The sequence below is a fragment of the Synchiropus splendidus genome, chromosome 16, assembly GCF_027744825.2.
Source record: "Synchiropus splendidus isolate RoL2022-P1 chromosome 16, RoL_Sspl_1.0, whole genome shotgun sequence".
NCBI lineage: Eukaryota > Metazoa > Chordata > Actinopteri > Syngnathiformes > Callionymidae > Synchiropus > Synchiropus splendidus.
In genome coordinates, this window is record NC_071349.1 from 18,302,725 (window position 1) to 18,322,147 (window position 19,423).

At 44.8% G+C, this 19,423-nt stretch overlaps 1 protein-coding gene across 1 annotated transcript in view; it reads left to right on the forward strand.

Moving 5' to 3' along the window:
• The window catches only part of sntg2 (syntrophin, gamma 2), a 69,935-nt gene that overhangs the window by 4,888 nt on the left and 45,624 nt on the right, over positions 1-19,423 (forward strand). The window contains exons 2-6 of the mRNA XM_053846045.1: positions 15,297-15,434; positions 16,530-16,586; positions 16,692-16,749; positions 18,456-18,499; positions 18,929-18,970. Coding sequence (XP_053702020.1) covers positions 15,297-15,434; positions 16,530-16,586; positions 16,692-16,749; positions 18,456-18,499; positions 18,929-18,970 — 339 coding nt within the window. The remainder of the gene's footprint in view (positions 1-15,296; positions 15,435-16,529; positions 16,587-16,691; positions 16,750-18,455; positions 18,500-18,928; positions 18,971-19,423) is intronic.

Below are 19,423 nucleotides of genomic sequence, written 5' to 3' on the forward strand. Positions count from 1 at the left end.
TTGTGAATCAGACGCCTCTTGATATTTATTTTGTCTCGAAAAAAATTGCAGTATATTTCAGAATGGATTGGATTTTGACCAAGACAATGAGTGTTGAACCAATACTCCTCCAGGTGGTGGCGTCTTGTCAGCATAGCTTTTGGATCGGTGAGGACTCGCTCTGTAGTAACCCACTTCAAGCAGGTTTTCGTGCTGCGACAACAAGATAGGTTCAGGTGGAGGACTTTCTGTGGCAGATGGGTAGGTGCTTTGCGGGTAAAGCATTCATCTTGGATGTGAGGTTTTGCCACGTGATCTACTAAATTCTGCTGTTAATCCTCCATAATGTTTAAGTGACAGAAACAATGCTAACAAAGCGACGCAGGGCAGGAAGTCGCAAACCTTCCCGGCTGATACAGAACCAGTCCGGAGCCGTGTTGTGAACCGTCCTGTTTTCAGAACGGCATCTTGTGTTTTCAATAAAGGCAGCTTTATTTCATCTCCAAAATGGCCATCGCGGACTGTGAACGGATTAAGTTTTTAATAACACGCTCCATTTATTCTTCACAAGGGAGAACAGATTTTGGATCAATTAAGAATTATCTGGCCGACTAATTGAATTCTTGCGGCTGGGCATCGATCAGAGCACGAGACAGAAAAAGATGCTACACTTTCACTCTGCGGCTTTAATTTGAATCGACTCAGGCGGCGCGCGTCCTCGCGGCTAACACGCTGGACCTGTCCCGGCTGATGGACGGGGACGTTTTGTATATTCCTGCTGGAACTTCACAACATTTTGTGGAGCAACGACGCGGCGCGGATGAAGCTAATCCATCACGCTAACGTGGGATGACGGGCGATTTTTCCAACGTTACCATACCAACTTTCTCATTTTCCTCTCCGCGTCCATCCGTCTCAGTGGGACTCGTCGTGGTGGAAACATCCCACTGAACAAGCTAATTACTGGCATGGTAAACTATTACCACAGTTTTCTTGCTTTCTGATTTATCATTGTGGGTTTTAACAACCAGTTTTTAATTGAAGCGCCGCGCTGGTACATGCACGACTTAAGCAAGTGGCCATTAGCAAAAAATGTAAGCTAAAAAAAAAGCCAAAATGGATGTGTGTATTTGCTGCGTGAGCCTGACTGCGCAGCATCATAACTCCTGTGCCAGACGGATCATTTTCAGTCCATAAATACAGAGGACGACGCAGGTTTACCTTTGGAATATCTCATCATGGCTGACTGGTTAAGTGACGACAGTCATGAAACATGAGAGGGAGACAAACCTGCCAATTTGAAGTCTAAATTTAGATGCTACACACCGGAGAGTTCAGGATCGCAGCGACGCTCAGGTGATGGAAACGTCTGTTGGAGCGGATTTGGATGTACTGTATTGTGGCAGCAGTTCTGAGGTTGTAGCTTTGGTCCAAGAGTTCCTTTGTTTGGATCATGAAAACGAACGTGAGCAAAAGATGGACTGATGGAACGTCCTTTGGTCTTCAGTAATTCCACTTGTTGTCTAGTATGTGTGACCGTTTATCCGTTGTGTACATGACGGGGGACCTGGCGGTGCTTGCAAGACACCAGGGACAAAGATGGTGACAGATGGTGAAGGGAAGAGCGAAGAGTCTTTCTGAAACTCTCTGGACTGACAGGCAGGGTGTGATACAGGAGGGGTGTAGATGAGAGACAGCCTGAGACGCAGTGTGCGGATTTTAGGGGTGCGTCGGTCGTCTTTTTCTTTCTGAGCCGATACCAAGTATTTCTTTTTTTCCCTTCAACTAAATCGCACTCAAAAGTCACTATTTATTTTTATTCATTACACAAACATACTGAATAACAATATTACTTTATAAAAAAAACATGGCAACTATTAAAGCAAAATAAATAAATAATGCTTAATAATAAATGATAATGTAATATAAAATAAATGAACAATGAACCGATCAAACCCACAATGGAATGTAGCCTGAGGTTAGATCCTGTTACCTTTCGCTCCATTGGAGTCTTGGTAGGACTTGAATCTGTTGTTGTGATTTGAGCCCAAGTACTTTGTTTACCAGTGATGCCGACTCCCTGAGTGCACATGTTGTGAATTGTGTTTGTCATTTGTCCATTGTTAAATGGCTGCCACTGTGGCTGGCTGCAGCAGGTACTGCAGGCGTCTCAAGTAGCGCGATTTTCCAGAGAAACGCCTTCCTTGTTTTGTGATTTTCACATTCTGATGTATTGACGTGACTCATCATGTATGAATATTGAAGAATCTTATTTAAAAAATGAAGTAAAATGAAATAAAATAGATGAAAAATCGGCTTATATTTGTCATTGGATCAAGCGATCATGATGACGTCATAACTAGTTCTGAGTGAACACGTTAGCATTTTTACGTGAGTATAAATTTTAAAAAAAAATTTCAAAAATATTCAATCAACCCCATTTATTTTGGCGGAAAGGGGCAAAATTAAGGCTAAATTGAGGCTATGTTTCATTGCTAAAGATGTTGTGTGACTGTTTCCATTTGGGTCAAGAACTGTTGCTGTTTTTGCCATCATTATTATTACTCTGCCAAGTGCTGTGAGCGACCCTGCGCTCGGTTTCTGCTGGAGCTGGTGGCACTCAGGAGCGTCCCAGCATGAGGAGCGGAATAGTGCATCAATCTCCAGCGGTGGGAGAGAGTGTGACGAGAGGGGGGTTGAGGTGCGGGATTGTTGCGTGGGGCGGCTCGAAAATGACTTGTGGGCGGCTGACAGAGGTCACATTTGGAGCTGAGGTGCACTTGGATCATGGATCATTTCTGCGTCTCTTGGTGTCGGTGTCCAGCGGATCACCGTGACACACATTGCCTCGACCATTTCAGAGTTCTACCGGCCGCGATATGGATCCTCCACGCCAAGGGTCTTCAGTTCTATGGGCTTGGTTTAAACAGAAAACTGCATCCTGTTCCTTTGAAGATCAACTTCAGAGACCTCCGCTGAGTTGCAGCCATGGGGTCTCCTCTGTTTTGACTCACAACAAAATGGAACGTGTAGCTACATGGCAGCCCAGAATGATGTGAGCTCCCAGAGCTTTCTGTTATTTGATGAAAGCCCTGCTGTCCCCGAGGTCCCGGGGCAACGTCGGGGCCCAATTTATGTCACTTCTACTTTAGCATGAGGGCACCCTGGACAGTTTCCTCCGACTCAGGTCTATTTCTCAAGATCGTCTGGAGCTCAAACATCTTTCTTCCATGACAGTCGAACGGAACTAAACCGCATTATCTTTCCTTACATGATAGCAACCTTATATGGCGACAAACAACTGAAAGCAGGAAGCTAAATCATTTCCCTTCTGTCAGCGCGTAATCGTGTGACTGCAGGCTTGTGGGAGCGAAATCCTGTCTGCGCTGGATCATCTGCATATTGCAATATAAGAGCGACGCCGCGCCTGTGTAGATGGGAGACAATAGAGAGGATAACAGCAGCCTGGTGGGACACCTGTACATAAAACAAACTCATTAAGTCACCCACTGCTTCTGGCACTTTCACGTTCGTCAGTCTGTCAGACGTTTCTTTAATCCAATTACCAAACAAAGCATTCCAGCACCGCAGCAGTATTTGCATTAAATTCAAGCGATGATTCGGTTAAAACCATGTGACAGCGTTTTGCATGAACACGCTGACGGTGCTGGAATGGTGTCCTCTTTTTAACATGAAACCAGAGGAGATTAACCTCACAGTAAACCCCTTTAATCCTGATCCGCACCCTGAAATATAGCACTTGTTTGTTTCTCTGAATTCAGAGGCGGTGTTCAAGCAAACCGGGGAAGCCAAATTTAACACCACCTGTCGGTATCAGCATCACACTTGCTCCTGTTGTAGTTGTTGTGGTGAATGGGCGATGAACCAAGATATTGGGAAACAATTGGATTCTACTGTTGCCAAGACAATCGCCTTAACTCTATGTGCCACTGGAAACAACAGTGCAATTGTATATTATGTTTTTGAATCGAAGGTAGATTTATTAAACATAAAAATACGACATAAATATATAAGTCTGGAGTGGCAGAGAAATATGTTCGAGTGGTGCAGGACATGTGGTGAGGTGTGCTGCAGGTGTAACAGAGGAGTTCAAGGTGTTCAGGTTGACAGATGAGGTTAGACAAGAAGCCTCTTGGACGATGATGTTTGCAGATGACATTGTGATCTGCGGTGAGAGCAGGGAGCATGTGGAGGATCAGCTAGAGAGGTGGAGGTGTGTCTTAGAAAGGAGAGGAATGAAGGTTAGCCACAGTAAGACAGAATCCATGTGTGTGAATGAGAGGGAGACAAGTGGACAGGTGAAGTTACAGGATGCAGAGATAAAGAAGGTGGAGGGTTTGAAGTACTGAGGCTCAATGGAGAGTGTGAGGAAGAGGTGAAGAAGCGGGTGCAGGCAGGATGGAATCATTGGAGAAAAGTGTCAGGTGTGATGTGTGACAAAAGGGTGTCGGCAAGGATGAGAGGGAAAGTGTCCAAAAGGGTGGTGAGGCCAGCAATGTTGTATGGTTTGGAAACAGTGGCACTGAGGAGAAGACAGGAGGCAGAGCTGGAGGTAGCAGAGATGAAGATGCTGAGCTTCTCTCTGGGAGTGAGAGCAGGATGATGATAGGATCAGAGGGACAGCACATGTGCTCAGGTGTTTAGGAGACCAAGTCAGAGAGGCTGGATGGAGATGGTTTGGACATGTACAGAGGAGAGAGAGAGAGCCAGTACATTGGTAGATGAAGATGTTGAGATGTTGGCGCTTCCAGGCAGAAGGTGGAGAGGAAGGCCACAGAGGAGATTGATGGAGGAGGTGAAGGAGGACATGAGGTTTGTAGGTTTGAGAGAAGAGGAAGCAGAGGACAGGGTGAGATGGAGGGAGAGGATCTGCTGAGGCCACCACTGAAGGGAGAAGCCCAAAGAGACAGAAGAAGAAGAAGAAGAAGAAAAAGAAGAAGGAGGTAGGAACTGCCAGGCAGAAGGTGGAGAGGAAGGCCACAGAGGAGATTGATGGAGGAGGTGAAGGAGGACATGAGGTTTGTAGGTTTGAGAGAAGAGGAAGCAGAGGACAGGGGGAGAAGGAGGAAGGTGATCCACTGTGGCCACCACTGAAGGGAGAAGCCCACAGAGAAAGAAGAAGAAAAAGACACCATATTATGGTTATATACTTTTCTTATTGTCATCTATTGTTGTAAAACAAAACAGGGAACAAGTATTGAAAACATGAATTTCCATCTTACAACAATTTAAACTGGAGTTGAGGAAAAAAACAAACATCCCATTCCTTTTGAAAATCAATGTAACATCCTCGTGCCCACATCCTTTGTGTTTCCTGCCAAACGAATAGCAGCTACCACGGTCAAGGTCAATATTTTGGTCAGTGCTTCACACGGTAGCTAACACCCACAGTGATGTGTGATCTGAGCACATATTAAAATGCAATAACAGCCGGCGAACACAACGGGACGTGCTGTTAAAATTGCACTCACACTGTGTCGGGTGACATTTGTTTTTCACGCTGCCGTCGAGATGACTGACCAAGCGACTCAAACGTTTCTTTTCTTCGACTCCTAGGAAGCGTCTCTTTAGGATGTCACTAGTCCAGAACCTGACAAAAGCTAGTAGACGGTATGGACAGAGAGAGAAGAGCAGTTGAGGTCATCTCACTATCACAGCCTGGCCAGGATCATTTGAAAGCTAAGTGCCTCACTCCCCTCCCTTCAGTGGATAGTTTGCTTCTCAGCCTTCCAGTTCCAGTTAAAATCACTGCTGAAGCTTGTGTCGCTGTTCTTTCCCTGATGCCTCCAGCTTCTCACATTGTTTATCTCTGTGTGCCTTCTGTTGTTGTTTGTAGCGTTGAAATGGTGTTGCTGTTGGACGAACTACGTTCCTCCGTTTCTCATCCTCAGTTTCACCCTTTGCTCTAAATGACTGAAGTTTTGTTGTTGTTTTTGTTTAATACCTTCATGGTTAATGAAGACTTCCCAGCTCAGTGCCACCACACTGAAAGTCTGACTGAATATTGTTTCTTTCAGACCGACCATTGGAAAGACCTGCCTTGCCCTCGACTCCATAAAATATCGATATGTTCAGTAAAATATAATGTACAATATGTTCACTATGTTCAAACCTGATACTTGATTCCGCAATATTGTATTGATATTTTAGCTGAAATATCGCAACACTTGATTTTTGTGATATTTATTGATAGTTGAAGTTGTCTATATCACTGTATACTACGTCGATAGTTGGGCATGTTTAAAGCTAACGTTTGCTTTCTGCACACTGGAGTTTGTTTTCTGATCAACTGCGAAATTTGCTTCAAGTCTTACTGGACTGGCGTAACGTTCAACTTATGCACATGATATTGTACATATCACAATGTATCGTATCACCACTCCTGCATCGGGACCTGTATCGCAAGACACCCGCCAATACACCGCCCTATTCATTCGGGTTGCAAACTTTATCGCATTTTAATTGTGATCACGATTTTGGGTGCCACGATAAAACTCGTGTGACAACGGTGTTTGTGGTCCCGGGGAGAATAGTGTGATATCTGGATTTACAGGGCTCCTAATTTTAGGGATCAAATTTGGAGGCAGCGCTAGTTTCAAACCTGCCCTTGCTTGTCCAGTCTGGATGGCCGCACCGTACAAAAGACACCTGTCAGTGTGCGACACTCTGACACACACACTCTGTGCATGAGATTCGTAAAACAGAAAACACGGATGGTGAAGTACGGCGAGGACTCAATTCCACCCATTTCTTTAAAGTGGATTTATCTATTGAATTCAATGCCTTTTCAGCAGTTGAAACATTGTTGATAGCAATGACATAAATCGTACAGCAGGTGGCGCAGGCATTATAGAACTCACTTGCACCACTTCCTCATCCAGCTGGTTTTCTAGTTGTAAATGGAGAGCATACATACCAAGAAGTTGCTTATATCCTGTCAAACCAAGCTTGATGATCGATGTCATATTTTCATTCCAGCACTGGATTTTTCAGGTCTTTAACAAGAACCATCGGAGTGTTAAAGCAAGCCTGAGAGAATCCAGGGTCTTATTAGGTAAACAGTGTTGTATAACAATAAATAATGTTCAGTAAAATCCATTTCTGAGTCAAATAATAAAACTAGACACAGTTTTTCAGATTTCTCTCAGCGTATTTACAGAGACTGTATTATGCAGCAAAACAAACTTTGTGCTCTCATTCGTCCACCTCTCGCAGTAAACAAATAAAACCTCTTGAGAGACGTCGTCCTCTTCAAGTCTCCAGAAAACAAGACACAGCTCATTCTAATTGCGGCTCCTGTTTTTCAGCTTGACTGGTTTCATCATAATACTGACAACTCTGGAGTCCCTGACCCCGTAGTTTTATTCCTGCTGTCGCAGGTGGAGCTGTGCTTAGCCCAAAACACTTTTAGAACGACTCGCCTTTCTTGAACACAAGGGTCATTTACGCGAAGAAACGTCCTCTTCAAACGGCATTATGTAAGTCTCTTGACTAGAAATCCTTGTTGTTACCAATAAAAACAAAATTACATTTCAAAAAAAGCACCTCCGTTCAACTTTTCAGGGCCGTTCTCAACACTGCCTACTCGAACTCACAGAGCATCCTCTTCACCAAACACTCAGCTCTCTGCACTACTGTAAACAAAGCCCTTAAACTGATCGGCAATGCTTGCGAGTTCTTGTGGTAAACAAGTCTGTTAGTTTTTTGTTTTTTTTTGTTAACAGTGTGACATTGACAGGATGTACTGCAGCAGCTTCCTCTCCTGACAGCCTGACAGTCCAGACAGTCGCTTATCTGCCACAGACTCTCCCAAGTTTCTTCCATCTTTCCATGTCTCCAAACTATATATATATATATATATATATATATATATATATATATATATATATATATATATACTAGCTATCTGGGCGATAACTACTTGATCATGACACTGGTCGACTCTGGATCCGTGTTTATTTTATGAGATGGAGTGGTCCTCACAGGTTCTCTGACGTGGTGAAAATAGTTGGATATTGGATATTGGCGGCGGCGTCCTCTTCCGCGTCCCCATTAGATGGAGGACACACTCTCATAGGCAGCACTAATGCTACGAGCCGCCATCCGTTAGGGACCATCAACAAATTCTAAAGCCTCAAAGTATGAGTGACATCTTCAATAAGGCCATGGAAAACCAGCATTTTAGGAGAGAGAATTGTGAGAAGGTTTTTCACCACACAAGACAAAGGACTGACAGTTTGCATCATGATCTGGAGAATAGAATCTGACTAAATGATCATTTCTTCACCTGATTTCTAATGTTTCTTCAGTAGCATCTAGGAACTGTGTCCAGACTGCTCCATAGTTCAAGTCAACTGTTCAGAGACATGAGATACAGCAGACAGACGGCTCCATTTAACCCCTAAATAAAGCTGGCAGAGCAGCCTGTCAGACACCAGCGGCTTCTACCAGAAACATTGAGTTTCTCATCTCTGCACTGAGTTCACTATTATTTTTAAACATAAACAAATAATGATGTTGGAGACGAACTCCACTAATGTGGACTAATACTTGATAAAACTGAAACTGCACTGTAGTATTGACATAATACATTACATTAAAGAAATATCCAAGGAACAGGACACTTTCTAGATGTGGAGTGGTCAAAGTAAAGTAGTATTTCATATGCTGCAAGCAAAAAAAAAAACAGCCTGCATCGTTGCTTCTTTTGAATCTCTAAACAGGACTCGTGGAGTCATGAAAAACCCGTCTCTAACTCATCCTTGTCCTCAGGGTCTCCTTCCGAAGACTTGACAGTGAAGTTGGGTTTGGCCCGAGTTACAATAAAACTGCCTTGTCATTTCTAACCTTGCAAGTGGCTCATCTGTCAAGTCGCTGATATAAAACAGAGCCAGGGCTCGCAGTCATTCTTCAGGAAAACACTGGAAGTTCTAGGCTGAAAAAACAGTAAAAGAAAGAGTCAAGCAAAACACGTTCTTTCTTCATTCTGCTTATTTTCTCTGTCAGACGTGCTCATGCCCGACAGGCTTTTAAAATGGTGTGATTATCTCAGGGCCACACCACCCTCCCTTCTTTGAAGAGAGTACAGTGGAATTGATCTTCAAAATTATCAAAGCGAGGATGAAACTGCTTTCTATAGCAGCAGAGGAGAGTGCAAATGAATAAGTTCCAGTTGAAAGTCACGTCAGTTAGATGCGTTGAAGCAAAGTTAAGTGACAGGCTGTCAGATCTAGTTTTCAGTCTCTGTGGTTCAGAGGACATTGAAGATATATTGTTCATGAAAATAGAGCGTTACGTGTTTTGGTGGATTGCAGGTTGTGGAGTGGATGAGGGTCTTCAGGTCTTTTGAGAACGCCACCATCAGAGGCGTTTTGGCGATGCCCTGAACTGAAAACCAACAAATTGCACGCCCTGTTTTTTCAGCAGGACGCCCTAAATGTGAGATGATTCGTGCCCGAGTAGTAGTGTCGTCTTACTGGTTCCCCTGAAAAGAGATGTTCGAGGGAAACTTGCAGATTCTCTTGCCTTCTTGGACCTGCAACTTTCCGACCGTGAGCACCGTATTTTGTTTTCAGGTGAAATCTTTCAACACTTCCTGTTGGTGGGAAGCTACCGGACCCCTCTGAGACAGTTGCTGCTGCCCCATATATAGTCACCCAATATGAAATAAGGACCATGTCCCCGGATCATAGCTCAAATCCCAGAAACCGTCCAGGTTTTGCACTTCTCATTCCCTTGTCCGTTTCAAACAGCCTCTGCCAACTCACCACCACTGTCAGGACCCCTGGATACACACGTTTCAGTCGCAGTGACTTTTAAAAACACCACATCAGCTCTTTGTTTACGAGCACAGCGACACCACTCAGAGTCATTTCCCTGCCTCAAAATCCTCACGAATGCTGGATCAAGTCAAGCGCACAAAGCTACAGCAGAACAAGGCACATAAATCAGTTTTTCATACACAATCCACTCCTACATTGTCTGACAAATACCCCCAAGCTTAATCTACTCAGGTCACCATGTGCTGACAAAGAAGGCAGGAGATTTGCTGTGGTGTGAGCTTCAGTGTCTTAGGATGGAGATGCAGGAACCGCTTTAAAGCTATCTCTGTCATTACCATGTGTCAAGACATGAAGAGGAGCAAGTCTTATAACCTTCTGGTGCTGGAAGCAGGAAGACGTAAACAAAAGTGTTTTGAACATCCCACTAAGATCTTAGTGGACATGATCTGAGTAACATGGACGAACTGAAGCAATAAAATATTCCGTGGAAGCAATATGGCAATGTGGCATGAAACTTATAAAAAATGTGTCACATGCATCTTATGATACAAATCATCACAAGGCTATGGACCAAACATCTTAGATAAAAAGGCAGTTTATTTAAAAATATATTTAGAATTTTCTTTTGACGAACTTTGAGGAAAATTCTAATTGATAAACGAAAAGAAGAAACAAAAATTTAGTCATGCATGTGTTGTATTTACTGTTGAACCAGTACTGGCTAAAACGGAAACAGGATGAAGAAAAAGTGGCGACTTATAAGTAGTATAGTTTTTTGTCTGACCTCATGAGGGCCACAGAAATGCAGGACAAGGGCCGCATATGGCCCCCGGGCCGCACTTTGCCCTAGGTCCTACACACTAGAGAACTGCACTATACAACTCAACGCACCTTTGCTGTTAATCTCGTACTTCGCTCGAGACCTTTGACACCATCCACTTATCATACGCAATAGCCTCTTGTCCAAATACCCAGTGTCGCCCTTTGTTTCATTGTTGATCCCTTTTGCTTTAGTTAAGTTGTAAAAAGTTTGCTCAAACAGGAGCTTGGTTTTGCCTGGAGCCTGGTGGTTCCATCAATACTCTCTCTCTCGTGACAGTGATGCTGTCACTGACGGTTTTTCTGTCCGCTTCATAAAGTAGCCCTGCATCGATGGGGAGAACAGGACCGTGGCTCAGGAAAACCCTGAAATAAATACCGGCTTGATCAATAGCTGCTGTGGTTGGAGTGGTATTAAACACCACAGTGGCTCCACGATGAAGTCCTCCACTTGTTATCTGAGTCCCTGCTGTAATCTTCCGCCTCCTACATGCGCGGAGACGTGTAAAGAATTCATGGTCCTCTGCTTGCCGATTCACTCGTAGTGCTACTCGGACTCTGGCGGGAAACCAGACTTCCAGGACCATTCAAATCATCACAAAGAGAAAAATGCATGAAAGAGCTTGTGTGTGATTGGATTAAGAAGTGGCTAACCACATCTGACAGGAGCTGCCTGTGGAAATGGAAACAGCACTGAATCTGCGGCGATGAGAAGGAACCTCTCTGAATTTACTGCAGCAAAAGGAGGGAACCAAGGCCTGTTTAACACTGAAGAAGCCCAAGTATCACGGAGCTTTCTTACGTGTGTCTTTCATCAGGGGACTGGCATGTTGCTGGAGCGGCGCACTATATATATTGCACCTCATTATCCCCAGAAAGACGCGCTTTTGTGTTCATCAAAGTGCAACACAAGCTCTGTGATGCAACCAAACGCAACATCAGAAAACAAGTTGCACGCAGTATGGATTTCTCAGTGTTAGTTATGACAGGGTCTTAAAAGGGCTTCATTTCAATCACACATGAAAAGATGCAACTGATGGGATGAAGAGTTTTCGTGACATGCATCTGCTATATTCGGCTGGTTTTTTTTTTTCAAACTTGACCTTGGTTTCTTTTCTATGCTGTAAAGCAGATATGCATTGAGCTGTGTGGACCACTATGTTGCAGATTTGCTGGGAACAGACGTCACAAACACTACCTCCTTCACCTTAAACCTCTTGACGGTAAATGGTATTGACTCCAACCAACCAAAGCCATTCACACAAAGTCACCCAAACATACTCTGATGGCATCAGGAGCAGGGTTCAAACTGACCACTCGTCCTTATCTTGATCTCTGATGTGAAACTATTCGGTTAAGCGAATACAGTGGTATCTCGGTTTTTAAATGTCTCGGACATTGAACAAATCGGAGTTCAAACAAAACTTTCGAGATTTTTTTGCTTCGGATTTCGAACGAAAATCCAGAACTGGAACGCCCCCGAAAAAAGACGGAAAAACCATAACGTGCGCAGACCGATCAGCTGACCCACGAGGTGCTCTGTTATTGTGTATAACGCAGCCTCTGTATGCAGACGTGTCCTGTTAGCTCCATTTACTGACTGTTTTTTCTTCATATTGAGGTGTAAAACCTTTCCTGTCTCCACACTGGACCGTGGTAGAGTGTCACAGGGGAGGTGCTGGAGCGCTCACTCCAGGGTTTGATGTCCTGTTGTGGGCTGGAGCTGGGACAGGGATGAGGCGAGTCTGGGACAGAGCGTGACTTGGTTTATGACTTTGTCACAGCCAAACTGCACAGAAGCGCACATTCAGAGCTGGACACGCACCGGGCACCTCTTCACTTCTGGAGAGACCTCACTCACTCGGCAACCCCTCCCACATGCAGCGGCCACACACATAGAGGAACAGCCACCTGCAGCAGACACTCGACATTCACTCCTACAAAAGACTATTTTAAGGCTTGGAACGCATTATTTCTTTTTCCATTCATTGCAATGGGAAAAATGGGCCGTCTGGAACGGATTGTGGTCGAGAACTGAGGTACCACTCTAACTGGTTACGGTTCCGCTAATCCTTGATAACAACGCGTCAGGACTGGGACCTAGATGTGAGGCAATATTTACATCCGCAAACTCAGTCTGCTGCGTGACCTTGTGTTTTATATAAACAGACACATTCTGTTTCTGTGAAATGTCACTTCTGTTGTTGTATTGTGAACACCACATTTAATAAGAGCGGATTTAAAAAAAGATCCAAATTGAGTCTCATAATGTGCAGTGTGAAGGTAGTATAGGTGGGGTACTCCCCATGTTTCCCTCCCCAAGTCTCCCTGAGAGTTTCAGGCTCCAAACTGGCCTGACTGGCAGGAGGAAACATTGGGTAGAAAAACCTGTTTTTCTCACCCCATGCAGACCTTCTCTGTTTCCATCCAGTCCTATCTGTAACATTACAATGCCATTATATTTAATAGCATAATGTCTGTCACTGCATGAAAAGGCTCTTTCCAAAATCTACCGACTCAACATGCCCCAAATCCCAATTTAGTCTCCTTGCTACGTCTGTGACAGCTGTGATTGACACCTTATAGCAGCCGCAGTATCAGCAAGACAGCAGCTGTTCCACATCACAGCAGCCGAGGGTGGTGGAGAAACAAGCCGTCTTCGCGCAGGTCATATCGTCTGCCTTGTTCTACAGTACAAAGCTGACGTACAGTCTGCGAGAAAAAAGTGGGGAGATGTAAACGCACATCACCACTGCTGTAATTGAGAAATACGTGTAAGAACAAGGGAAAACAGAGGAGGACCCGGGTCAGCGTGGGCATCCTGAACGCTCCCCGGGCAGATGGCCGGTTCCGACGGTGAAATGCATTTCGATTAACTTTCTGACACCACCTCTGACTGGTGTTTGGGCTGCTTAACAAACCACCCGGGATTATTTGGAACGTGGGAGAGAGAAATAATACCCTGATAACAACCAAGCTGCCTCCCCTGACACCTGCGTGGAGGTCCGTGCCTCCACCTTCAGAGAGTGACAGTTAAAAGCAAACGTGAAGCTTATAGAGCTGAAAGAAAGACTTCAGCATAGTTGGGGACGGAACTTCCACCACAAAATGATGTCCCATGGAGATTTCTGCTCGGCTTCCTGCTCCACAGGGCGCTGGGCAACAGTTCAGGTGAAGATCGCCCGATACTTGCAGGCCGATAAATGGAACAATAAACCCAACAGCTGCAAACGCTTCCTGCTGTTCTGTAGCTTGACAGAAAATATACGTTTTTTTTTTGTGATGCAGAGAGCCAGACCGCTTTCGGGACGCCTCTAAGCAGCAGAAACACTCTCGTTGGCTGGAATTGAAGCGGATCTGTGGGAGACCACTGTGCAATTCTTTTCCTCAGTTTCATCAGAATATGTATGTGCTGTTCCAGGCCAAAACTTTCTCCCTCCCATGGCGTAATGTAGCCCCGCCTGGAACGCTACATGGGAAGGAATATGTTTTTACTCCATTGAAACGTCTGTGTTTCAACATGCAACGCGGAAGGCTGATTTAGGACACGTAGGGCACCAAAGTTCACTTCCCAACATCAATATATTCTGTCTGGAGGATGTGTTGCTCAGGTAGAATAGAAGTGAGCGGTGTTCAGTCAGATAACTTATTGGCCTTGGAATGTATCGCTGGTGAAGCGGTAAAGCACTCCAAAGATGAGGACCCAGCTCTGAGTCAGAAAGTGAGGAATGTCTAAGTTGGAGATGAGGTCTATCCCCAGGTGGAGGAGCTTAAGTATATTGGGGTCTTGTTTTCGAGTGAGGGTGGAGTGCAGGTGAACGGACAGATCTGGTATTGGTATTTGGTAGACCAAACTGAAGCGCTAACAAGGCTTTGCTCCCTCCTCCAGATCCATCCGTCGACCCGGTATTTTTCTTGCTCATCTACCGGTGTGTTCAGTGGACCACACCGACATTCTGTCCAAGAAAACAAGAGGAAGATCAGAAGCAGTTGAAGCCCTGGACAAGGGCAGCCCTCAAAAAGCTCACCACACACCTCCTGATTTCAGGGATTGAATTTCCTCTTGGGGGAGCCCCTCTTCACCCGCAACACTGCGATGCCCTTCTCAAGCTCTCAAAGACAAACATGATGTACACCATCTCCAAATTCTTCAAACACACCCTGCTAGGAGAGTCGCAGGGGTAAACAGTGGTGTTGTTTATTTTCCAAAATAGAATCCAGATTGTTTCTCTTGGCAATTTGGGATGTTGGAATGGGCTCTCTACCCCCCTCCCCCCCCCCGACGCAGATTGGCTGGTGGTTGCTAATAGAAGGATTCAACTATATTGAATCTGCATTGAAGAAAAGGTTACGAGCCCGGCTGCTTCATCTCCTGCCATCTCTTAATCGTCTCATAAAAGTATGGCATTTAATAAGAGTCGCTCGCGGGACTTGTTATTTGAGAGCGGAAGCTTTATTATTTGCAAAGCAACAGGCGAACCAAATATCAGGCCACAACATCAGGCTGCACTCGAACGAATGGAAGGAAGCAAGTGCCCTCTTTTGTTCACATTTGACCTCGGCCAAGCAGAGAGTGTCACTGTATGTCAAAGAAAAGCACCTGCAGTTATCCTGGTGGACACCCGGGTGGTGCACAGTTGAAGAAATGTAAAAGTTATACCGATGACTTATTGTCCTGCATCTTGATTCCCACAGACAAAAACTGGAATTGCTTTGCTCTACAATGAGGAGACCAAGAACACGTTTGACGTCTGCCTGAAACTGACCCGAGAAGCGCTGACGATTCAGAAGCTGGACGTAGTCTGCATCAACGGAAGTGAGTGCGATGTAAATGTAAGTGCATTTGAAAACCCTACAAGTTCTCACTTGATGTCGTGAAATGTTGGGCATGACATATTCTCTCGTGTTGCGATCTTGTCCGAGTGTCTTATCATTGTTGCTCATCTGTATAGTATAGTCACTGAATTTGTTACTGAAAAGTCGTGGCTCCAATTCAGTAAATTCTCTTTTTCATACGATGCTACTGTCACTGAACCCATGCTTCCATGCCTTCTTTTCGTTGGCGTTGCTGTTCACCAATACATCCACCAGGGGGAGCAGCCCATAATCAAAAGTTTATCACAACAACAAACTCCATAACCAACATGGCGACTGTGGAAGAAGCAATGAGCGTGTTGCTCGTAACGTATGTAGTGTCAAATATATCACCACTGGAGGACGAACATTTTTCCGCCATTGTCTTCTTTGTGTACCATTAGAGCTACGTATAAGGTAGTAACAGCAATACTGCTTCCCATAGATTCCAGTAGTACTGCTCCGTTTGGTCCGCATACACGTCACCCAACCATACTCTGATCTGATCTACGCGTCCGTATGGAACGCTAAACATAAATGGGCCTTTCCGTCCCAATATATTGAGCTCCGTGTCCTGGTTGCTTCTCTTATTGTGAATAAAGTTTGAGATGTGCTACTGAAACCTCACAGGGATTCATGTTCTTGGAGATCCTGGTGGCTAATGGTAGCAACCGCTTCAATTCCGTCCGATCATTTTCCCTCTCTGCCTACCGATAATCCGATTGGTTGGAGTTCAGATTGACTGCTGTGTTTGATGCAACAAATGAAACGTGTCACTAGAAACCCACTGACGCTGTGAGTCAATCCACCCCTCAGCTTCGCGCATGTGATCGCACCTCTCCATTGACTTGCCTGTCAATCAGTCGCATTACGTTTCACTGTACAGATCCAGAATAAAACTGCACTCGAGGTCTGATGCTTCACGTCTCTCTACGATCACTCAAATTGGAGTCAGTGACTCCTCAGATGTTGGAGTCCACGCTCACATTTGGCACCACTCGGGACCTTTTCATGTTTCTAATGTGCCTCTTAGAATGCCTCCTTTTGCCAATAACAAATTCCCACTTTCTAAAGCACAGAACTGTTGTTCTCCGGAGACAAGCGACTGGAGGTCTGGGCCTGAGCATCAAAGTAAGCAGAGAGCACTGTGATAATGCAGGAAGTGGAGTTGTTTCTCTGAGGGAGCCGTCTCAATAACCGTTTTGTTCTCCTTGTTTGTCTGCCTCCACTTCACAGGGAGGAGCGGAGCACAACGTGCCTGTGGTTATTTCAAAGATTTTCAAAGATCAAGTGGGTAAGAAAGTTTCCGAACCTTTACTGGCTGAAGGTCAAGCTGAAACAGTACGGGAGAGCAGGCTTCACCTGTGGTATAAGTCGGAGCATTATGAGCCCCGATTCTCTCCGCAGTTCGTCCTCTGTCCTCTGTATCTCTTCACACATCTGTCCTCGGGGTCTCGCAGGCATCACGCCGATTCTCAGTGTAGACAAGCCCCCTCTTTGGTGTTGCAGCCTGTGCAGATGCGGGGCACCCAGAGGAGCGCCGTATTCTGCTGGATGCTCTGCTGCAGATGGTGCCAAATTGGCTGACAAGGAGCCACGTGAGGCTTCACGTCAGGCCTTCACTGCAGAGTCTACTATTATTCTAGAAAATAAACAGGCTTCCTCAGAGGAGGCTTTATTTGGGGCGTGTTTTTATCTGGATCTACCAGGGGAGCGAAGCTAGTGAAGCAGTGAGAAGAGGAGAAGTATTATAGGTTACTGAAGGGAGGTGAAGAAGAGAGTGCAGGCTGGGTGGAGACGGGTGTCACGCTAGAGTAGCAGCAAGAGTGAGAGCTTTTCAGGAGGGCTGTGTGTCTTGCTGGTACAAGGTTGGAAGTGGAGCAGACAGACCTTTACCAGAAACCTCTCATTTGAAAAGTTTTGTTTGTGCTACTCTCTCCCCTTTTTTCCCCCTCAAAACAGCCACATTTTTCTTGTGTCATCGTACTTTATCGGGGGATTTGTAATGCCAATATATTATTTATTATATTATTATTATATTTATTATTTTTTGTTGCTTTTTAAGTAAACTTTTTTTAGGGATTTTTTTTATCAGATTGTCGCTCTAACTGTGGTAATTATTTCCTTATTTTTGACCATCGATTTGATCAATTTTAATTATTATTATTAATAGTCAATAACAGTGTTTTTCAGACAATTCCTGGTCCGTGTATCATTCATTAATTCCATTTTGAGTTGAGTTTATGTCTGTTTAGTTTATTAATATTGTTATTATTGTTATTGCTATTATTATTATACAACAACACCCAAAACAAATAAACTAAAAAGGAAATTTGAATTTCTTTTTCCATTTTGAAACAAAAGAAATGTCTTTCTTTTTATTCTGCACAAACACGAAAGAAGGAAACATACAAGATTATTTTATTTGGTTTCTATGGTTCGGTCTCTCACTTGACACTTGTCTCATACGGGATCTTTTTGTATTTAATTCCGCTCCTCTCTCCCTTTGACATAGTTTCTTTCTTTTCTTGAAAAATGAATTCACAGTTCTTGTATATTTGTGAGAAACTCTCTGGTTGGGTCTGTAGAACCAGTGGAGAACCAGGCTGGGCGGCGTTCATCTGGAGCTCCTGGGTACCTCAGCGTGGCTCTTGTATCTGTGTCAGAGTTGAGCGACTCATTTCCCTGTAATCTGCTACACTTCCATCCTCACGTCTCCAGCGACATTACAAGCCCTCTTCATAGAGTTCTATAAATCTTCCCCACAAAAAAAAAAAAAAGCTCCCATTGTTTCCGTCTGGCTGCGGCAGATGAGTTTATATCCCGATTAGTTTCAAATTTCACGCTTTCATGTGTATCTTCTTCCCCGAGCAGCAGGATTTAACCCGCGATAATTCAGAGCCAGACGCCGATTGCTATTTCCGCCACATTACCGCCTATGAAATGAGCAATTATTTTCCCCAAATGTTTTCATTAACCTCTGGCTCTTGACGCCCACAGCCGACCAGACGGGGAAACTGTTCGTGGGAGACGCCGTGGTGCAGGTCGGTACCTCACTTCAGCAGTGAGAGGACGTCACCTTGCTGGATCATAATTTCATTCCAAGTTCTTTAATCACACGAGTCTTTTGATTCCACAAGAATCCGCTCATTAGAAAGTGAATTGGAATCCGCAAGTCTGTAATATCGCGCCGTGATGTTCATTTAAACGCTTTCAGAAGTTCATTTAAACCTGTGTGGCAGACGCGCAGGTTGATGTGGAAGTGATGAGGAAAGTCAAGTGGATTTATTGGACACCGCAGAAGATTCATTCTGAAGTCATCATGAACGTGGCGCCGCTGTCGCCGCCGCCGCTTTTAATCATAGGTTGTAACTCAGTGACACGTCGCGCGGCGGACTAGTGGCTAAATATTTGTCATGGGAGCCAGAGTGGTTTACTTATTTGCTCTTCTCCGCTCTCTTTTGGCTTTTTAGGTCAACGGCATCAACGTGGAGCGCTGCACTCACGAGGAAGTGGTGAGTATTGAGAACCAACATCTGACCGGCGTGTTGGTGATGTCATCGCACGCAACGTGGCATGGAAACAGCTGCATGTTTTTTTGCTTTGCTCCCAATGTCAGTATGATTGTTGAGTGTAGCCATTAGCTGAAGAAATAAAACACTCACTTCTCCCACCCATTTTACCTAAGGTCAGCTGGCTGGGGGGAGCCACGTGGTTCACGTGGAACCTGTTGTGCCGCGGCTCCTGTCGGCGTCTTCCCTCATTTGACCTGACACCGCTGACGCGCTTTACTGTCAAGCGGCGCCGCTTTCATCCCATTTATTCTTCTTTGAGTTATGTTTCAATCAGATTTAATAGTCTCCCTCCACTTCACTTGGAAAAGCCCCCTCTCTCAAATCAGGACTTATTTAAAGCTGCGCCATCATTCATGTCGCTTCATCGTCACGTAATCATCCAACATTCAGCCG